At 32.0% G+C, this 8,288-nt stretch overlaps 1 protein-coding gene across 3 annotated transcripts; it reads left to right on the top strand.

The window, feature by feature from the left end:
- Positions 1-710: 710 nt before the first annotated feature.
- On the top strand, positions 711-5,339 carry LOC108339055 (indole-3-acetic acid-amido synthetase GH3.10-like). 3 transcript variants are annotated; one of them, XM_052878069.1, is made up of 5 exons: positions 711-1,287; positions 1,748-1,849; positions 2,019-2,839; positions 3,235-3,336; positions 4,750-4,880. In XM_052878069.1, the coding sequence occupies exons 1-4, from the start codon at positions 929-931 to the stop codon at positions 3,309-3,311; spliced, it is 1,359 nt and encodes a 452-aa protein (XP_052734029.1). In that variant the 5' UTR covers positions 711-928; the 3' UTR covers positions 3,312-3,336; positions 4,750-4,880. The 3 variants fall into 3 exon arrangements, with proteins under 3 accessions (XP_052734029.1, XP_052734030.1, XP_052734028.1); XM_052878070.1 differs by lacking the exon at positions 3,235-3,336 and having other exon boundaries at positions 713-1,287; positions 4,714-4,892; XM_052878068.1 differs by lacking the exon at positions 3,235-3,336 and having other exon boundaries at positions 734-1,287; positions 4,750-5,339.
- The last annotated feature ends 2,949 nt before the right edge of the window (positions 5,340-8,288 follow it).

Here is an 8,288-nt window from a genome sequence, read left to right as displayed (position 1 = left end):
GGGTTGAACACGTGGTAAGCCAGATTGGCTCACCAACCCATGTAATTTAATTTAATTATTTATTATTTTGTGTTTCAAAATATTATTAGTTAACATTTTTTTTATTATATTGTAGATGGTGATAAAGAAGAAGATGTTTCAAGAGAAAAAAATATTATAAATTTATCTATTCAAGACTCTAATATTATAACGGAGATACAAAAATTATCAATATTAAAAACTTATTTATTTGCCTTTTGTACATGTTTTTGAACTACGTTTGGATTGGATGATACTTTTTTTTTAAATTTTGAATTGTCTTTAGAGTTTAGTGTGACGTTTATTTAGATATGAATTAAAAAAAATTATAATTTTTTATTTAAAAAAATATAATTAAATGGGTCAATGACTTAACCCGTTTAACCTACCAACCAGTGGTAGGTCGGGCCGGATTCAAATTTTTTTAACTTGCTAATAAATAAATCGGGTTAGGTTGACTCACTAAGTGACCAACTCGTGATGGACCAAACTGGATTATGAATTTTGAAAGCTCTAGTTTAAAGTAAGGTACATTTGGTTAAATGTGCAATTAAAGTGAATTAATCTACTTTATGTATGTTCTGTATTCAAATATGAAGGCTCACAGTAAGTTGGAGGGAAAGAGTGATGAACTGTTTCTTTGGTCCCTGCCATTAGTAATGTAGCCCCCATATCATCCTTACATTATGGAAGAATATTTCTTTCTTTCTCTCCCCTTATAATACCATTTCATGTGGTCTATATCTATTGTATTGTACCATATCTATGAAACTTCTGCAAATATATCAGAAGTCTGTTCAACTTTTTTAGTAGGGGATATACAAGCTCTACACCAACAACATAAAACACAGCCTTTCCCTTGTTTTTTGTCCTCCTATATTTCCCTCACTCAGACACCCAACACTTCCTCATGCCGAAACACCAAACAACCTTAATGGAACCTGTTCTCACCCACAACCCCGGCAATGCCAAACCCAACTATGACTATGATGTCATAAACTGGTTTGAACATGTATCCCATAATGCTGGTTTTGTCCAGACTCAGTTGCTCACCCAGATTTTGAAGCAAAACTATGGAGTGGAATATCTCAAGAAATGGTTGGGGAACTACAATATCCTTGAGATGGACGCATGTGCATTGGAATCCCTTTTCTGTTCTGTGGTTCCCCTTGCCTCACACGCTGACTTTGAGCCATTTATCCAAAGGATTGCTGATGGGGACACAGCTCCTTTACTCACTCAACGACCCATAACCACTCTTTCCTTAAGGTACCATCACCTTTAGTTTTTTTTTCCTCTCTAAAACCTTTTTCTTCTACTTTTTAGGAGATAAAAAACTATGATTCATTATAGTGCTGAATTTTCTTCATTTTATGGTCATGTTCATTACAATAAGGAATCGGAATACAGGACATTAGGATAGAGACCACCTATGGCTCTCTCTCCATGTTATTCTGCCAAATCCATGGTTGTTCTAGTGTTTTTTTATTCATGACAAGGTCTGACTACAGGTGCTTTGTACGAGCTCATGAACAAAAGTCTTGAAAAAGTAATAACTTATAAACCATGAAAGTTCTCTAATACATTTTTTTATTCATGATTACAGTTTTTGTAATATTTTTTTGGTAAAGTGTTTCTTTCTCTTTTCTTATAATACATGGAATGGAGATAAAGCAAGGATCACCTGCCAATTTCTGATAAGTTTTTTTCCTTTTTTCCTGGTATGCAGCTCTGGAACAACAGATGGAAGGCAAAAGTTCGTACCCTTTACTCGCCATAGTGCACAAACCACGCTTCAAATATTCACTCTAGCAGCAGCCTATAGATCAAGGTCTACATCTTTATAATATCTCCTTGTGTTCCCTTTAGATTTTTGTGTACCCTTTGTGCTCCGATTTTTATTTTTGTGTGTATATACTCTTACTGTGTGTTGCTGCTAATGTGTGATTACTCTAAAGCGCACGTTAAAAAATTCGTTCTTATCTTTTCACTGTTCACAGGGTTTATCCAATAAGGGAAGGAGGAAGGATTCTTGAATTCATATACAGCAGCAACAGGTTCAAAACAAAAGGAGGTTTAACAGCAGGAACAGCCACAACACACTACTATGCAAGTGAAGAATTCAAAATCAAGCAGGATGCGACCAAATCCTTCACTTGCAGTCCCCAAGAAGTGATTTCTGGTGGAGACTACAAACAATCCACGTATTGCCACCTCCTTCTTGGTCTCTTTTACTCTGACCAAGTGGAATTTATCACCTCAGCTTTCATCTACAGCATGGTGCAAGCTTTCAGCAGTTTTGAAGAAAATTGGATGGAGATTTGCAATGACATCAGAGATGGCACTCTTAGTTCAAGAATCAAGTTACCAAAAATGAGAAAGGCTGTTTTGGACATCATCTTTCCAAGCCCAGATTTGGCTTCGAAGTTGGAAAGTGCTTGCCATGAGCTAGAACTGGTAGAGTGGTCTGGTTTAATTCCTAAACTCTGGCCAAATGCTAAGTATGTCTACTCCATAATGACAGGGTCCATGCAACCATATTTGAAAAAGCTTAGGCATTATGCAAATGGGTTGCCTTTAGTTAGTGCCGATTATGGCTCAACTGAGAGCTGGATAGGGGTTAATGTTGATCCTAGTTTACCACCAGAAAATGTAACATTCGCCGTGGTTCCTACTTTCTCTTACTTTGAGTTCATACCACTTCACAGGAATGAAAAAAAACTTAGTTCAGGAGCTGATGATTTCACGGAAGATAAGCCAATTCCTCTCTCTCAGGTTAAACTAGGACAAGAGTATGAAGTTGTCCTCACAACTTTCACCGGTATGCATTTTTTCTTAATTCTCTTCTATATCAGACAAAAAAAAAATAATTTTATGAAGTCTTATTGAAGTTGTTTTGGACCTTTTGGAACCTACTCAATTATTAACCAAAAGATAAGTGTACCAAAATCAAAGAGTTTCTGTTCCATAGCCCATCTCCCATCCTTTATCAGTACTCATTTCCTCGACCCATCTTTTCTTAGTTTTATGACCTACATTTTGAGCATGACACTTGGTAGAATTTACTAAATATCTCTGGAACAACAGAATCTTTGACTTTTTTGCCAAGTAAATGCATTTATCCACCTAATATCTAAACCTGTACACTGTTCATTTTTGGGCAAGCCCGTTTTGATTGACCTGTTATCTTACATAAAATAACGCCTAGAGTTACAGGTCAAGAAAGCAGTGATCGAGTTTCATTGTGTGCCACATGTGCAAGCTTGCTGCAGCATGAACATGGACATGTCTAGTAGCTAGTTGCATCAAGCCAAAAAGGTTTTGGTTCCACATGCATTAAACCGAGAGTGATATATGATTGAAGTGTGTAGAAATGGCATCAGGAGTGATATAAAATACGTGGACTGAAATGCATTCCAATAATTGGCGTTACCAATAATGGATAACAGTGCACAGATATATGTATTTGTTTCGTTTTTTATAGAAATGAATTAACCAGTCAAACTATACCTCCTAAATACTTTAGCTTGATACTCATCTTAGTTGAAACTTTTTACTAAAATTCATTTTATAAGAGTTTGTAAAAGAGATTTAAAAAACATTATCTCTTCACAGAAAACCGGAAAGTAAGTGGGGGTCACCGACCACAAACTAAACTACACGTTAACAATGTTGGTCACACTTTGGAGTACTTGGCTGCCTTTCCATGGTTATCTTTTTGTCGATGCTTCATCATCAGCCTTAGGAACACATTGTTTACAGTATTTTCTTTTGTTTCATTAGTTTTGTCTTGGTCTTTTTTTAATCATGCATGCTATAAGTTTGTCGGTGAAAATATGAAGTTTTTATCCAAAATGGAGGCATTACTAAATGTTGGTAATATATTTCAATTTTATATGTATTGTGTAAGTCTGATTGTCTCTTTTCATGTTCGAAATCGTGTTGGCTGAACTCATGTTGGCCGAGCTTATGTTGGCTGGTCCTGTTTATTGACGGTTGCAACAAACTTGTTGGTGTTCCTTCTCCAGTAATACTTGGATTCTCAGAACATCTTCTCCAACTATAAGTAGTGTACTTTGCTTTCTCCAAAAGATGAAAACACTTTCTTTGAGCTTTCCCTCTCACCGATCAAACCTTCTTCGAGCTCTTCCTCTCATTTCTCTTTGTTTTTCCTTTTCTGATTTCTAATTCCTATAATTCTCTTTGTTTACTCTCTAGGTAAAAGAGAGTTTTTTTTTTTTTTGATAATTCTGATATCTTCAAATATTTTCAAAAGAATTATGATCTATTGTAGAAGACTTGCATAACGCATCGTGAATAAGTTCTTAACAACAGGAATCTGCATATCTTAGGATGCTTTTGTTCGTAACCATGTTGGTCAAACTTTGGAGTACTTGGCAGCATTTCCATGGTTATCTTTTTGTAGATGCGTCATCGTCTCAGCGTTAGGAACCCATTACTTACAGTATTTCCCTTTGTTTAACTAGTTTTTTCTTAGTCTTTTTTTAATCATGCATGCTATAAGTTCATCAGTGAAATATGAAGTTTTCAACCAAAACTGAGGAATTACTAAATGTTGGTAATGTATGGACAAAGTGAGTAGAAAATGCAAAAGGTAAAATGGTTTTTTGTTTTTGTAAATGTGTAGCTGATATTTAATATGTTTTGATGATTATGATTTTGGTGATTTGGTAGGAAGCAAGAAAGTAATGTGATGAAGATTGATTTCAGGACTATACAGGTGCAGATTAGGGGATGTGGTGGAAGTGGGTGGCTTCTACAATGGGACCCCAAAGTTGAACTTTGTGTGTAGAAGAAAGCTAATTTTGATAGTAAACATAGACAAGAACACAGAAAAGGACCTTCAACTAGTGGTAGAAAGAGGGTCCCAGATTCTGACAAAGGGAAAGGCCGAGCTGGTTGATTTCACAAGCTATGCAGATGTGTCAAAGCAACCAGGGCACTACGTAATATTTTGGGAGATAAAAGGGGAGGTAGACGACAAGATCCTCGGTGCATGTTGCACTGAAATGGACAAATTGTTCATGGATCATGGCTATGTGGTGTCAAGAAAAACCAACTCGATAGGGCCCTTAGAGCTCTGCATTTTGGAGACTGGGACTTTCAAGAAGATTCTGGACAACTTCATCGCAAATGGGGCAGCCTTGGGCCAATTCAAAACCCCCAGGTGCACCACCAATCGTGTCCTTCTTAAAATTCTCAACACGTGCACCACAAAAAGGTTTCAAAGCGCTGCTTACAACACTTGAACAACAATCATTCATCTGTATCATCTTCATCAATCAACACCTACTTTATTATATAGTTTCCCTAGTTTCCATCTTTTCTTCTGCTTTTCTCTTTCGATACCACTTCACTCGTATATTTCATCCACTGTAATCAAAATCATTTCTCTGCTTTATAAGTAACAAGCTTTATTGAAAGGGATTCTTATATAATTTGTATAATATGGTTTCGTCTTCAGAATCATTGTTATGTTTTCATTAAAATAATCATACTTTAATTCCAATCTAGTCGTAGAAAGGCTTACTAAATATTAAAGCCTTTTTTCTAACTTCAAAATTTTGTTCCGATGCATTACTAAATATTAAAATATAATTTATTAAGATTTTAATTAATTCAAATTCTATTTAATTGCTAGAATTGCAGCTTATTATAACTTGAATTAATATTTCCCCCTTAGATTTTAGTGTATAAATTATCACATTCTTAACTATTCTATTATCTTAGCTACTCAAATAATTTATCACCATCTTTCTTTTAATGTCAAATATAAAAATATTATAATTATATAAATATCAAATCAAATAATAATTAGACAAATATCAACTAATTATAAAAAAATAAAAATAATTAAATGTTTATCCTGTAAATAAAACATTAATAGTTAAATAAAAGTTAATATTAGTTTTTTTAGATTATTTATAAAGGTGTTTTAGAAATTTAAAATGAGAATAAGTATGAGAAAAAAAAATAAAAACGAATAAATACGTAAGTATTCATCTTTGTCTCATATTCAATATAAAAAATAGATATTATTCATACTCATTCTTATGTTCAATAACTATAGGTATTCATTTTAAAATTAAAACAAGTTCATATATCTACAAAACTAGTTGATTTGTTACTAGTTCAAATTACAATTTGAAGCTTAGGAAAACAAAATTAAAAACTAAAATAAAAAAGAAAATGACCGCGCATAGAGAAACAAACTAAAAGATACATAATAAGGAGATAATCATATTTCTCTCATGTTTTACCATTTTAAAAATCCTTACAAAACTTCCTTAATCATTCTTTGAATCATAATAAAACCTACACTTCATGTGTTGCCCAAGTGTTTTTTTTCCCTATTTTCTATAATCTAACATTAGTAAAGTCTCCAAAATAAAAAAACTTGATCAAAGATTTTGTTCCTCTATTATACTATAATGTTATATCCTTCTAGAATATCACGAGCATTGTATTAGCACTTTGTTTGAGTTGCTCTCGTTTGAAATTTAGTTGAGTAGGTTTCGATCGAAATTAAGTTAAATTTGGTCGTATCTCGACTCACTGAAATTTGTTTAAATTCGACTTAATTAGCCTTGAAAAGAATTGGCGAAATTAAAGTGAGTTGGTCATGTTTGAAATTTTGTTGAGTAGACCTTGACTGAAATTTGGTTGAGTAACCCCTGACTGAAATTTGGTCGAGTAACCTCTGACTGAAATTTACTTGGGTTGATCCTAACTAAAATTTACTTGAGTCAGTCCTAGCTGAAATTTGACCCAATTCAATTGAGTCAGCCCTAACCAAATTTCAGTTAAATTAACTTCAATCGAAATTTGGTCAAATTCGAGCAAGTTGACTCCGATCAAAATTTTGTCAAAAAAGATCAATCTGGATTGAAGATCGATATGGGTTGGCATGGACTAAAGGTGATCGATTTAAGGTTGAAACAAATATATTCAAACTAAAAATCAAGATAAATAATCTTTTTCAATAACAAATTTTTAAAAACTAATATTTTTTATATTAAAAATAAACTCATAAACTAGCTTAATTCACGAGTTTTTATAGACATTTTACACCGATAAATTATTTCAATACAAAATTTGTTGACTATGTGAACTTTTTTTACCGCCTGTGTTGTTTACCAAATCCTAATGTGGGACAAATTAACACTTCTATTTAACATAAAACAAATTCTACAAGTTAATTGTTATAAAATATATTCTTTTATTGGTTAAGAACTTTTTTTACGTTTTTAGTAATATTTGTTTTCAATGATATTAGTTTCAAAATATAAAACATCAAAACCAAAGTTATTAAAACATATTTCGTTCGGTTTTAAACAGTACCTTTCTGTTACTATTATTATAATTATTTGCAAAACTATAGTTCTTTAGTTTTTTTAAGTTGATTTTTCCAACATTATCTCTGAACATAATTATTAAGAGTTTTAAATTGAAAAGGGACCAGAAATATTTCACAAATAGTATTTTAAGGTTCTCACAAAAGTTCAGGAATATTTAATTAATACGAATGAAATAGAAAAATATCTCAAAATTTTCAACCACTTATGTGTTTCTTTTTTATATAAGGGATTTTGTATTAGCTATTATTAATTATTTATTAGGGTATTGTTGGATTCTGTATTAATTTCCTTAATTATGCTTTATGTGATAAAAAAAATTAAGGGTATTTTTAGATAATTCTTTTTCCTATATGTAGTTCTGAAAGAAAAATAAAGAAAATAAAAAAAAGTAAAATTAATCTTTGCATACGTTAAAATTTTTTTTTTTAATTTCTCAAAAATGTAATTTTTAATTCATAAAGAATATAAGTTTAATTTATGGAAAAATTAATATAAATTTATATTTTTTATTTTTAAAGTATTTATGAAGAAGTTTTCTTCACTTCCACCGTAAAATGAATTACTGTTTTGCAAAAGATGAAATAGTTGTAAAATTAATTGCGATTATGACTAAATTTGGATGCATTTAATATTTTTTTTAATCTGTGAGATGGGAAGTAAGAGAGTAAAACAATATTTTAGCCCTTTTTTATAAAGCTTTTTAAGTGTTAATCTCCAACCATTTTTCATTAACTACTTCTATAAGTGAGTTTAATTACTTTAAAACCCTTAGATTAAGTCTTATGAGTATTAATGGCATGAAAATCTCAAGGATTTTAGGTGTCATCTTTTTACCAAAAAAACTCCAATGAATAACCAAATCACTTACTTTTTTATCCCAACCAGATGAAA

Source organism: Vigna angularis, chromosome 5 (genome assembly GCF_016808095.1).
Source record: "Vigna angularis cultivar LongXiaoDou No.4 chromosome 5, ASM1680809v1, whole genome shotgun sequence".
Taxonomy (NCBI): Eukaryota; Viridiplantae; Streptophyta; class Magnoliopsida; order Fabales; family Fabaceae; genus Vigna; species Vigna angularis.
Note: the sequence above shows the minus strand (reverse complement) of the source record. Positions and strands in the feature narration are given on the sequence as shown.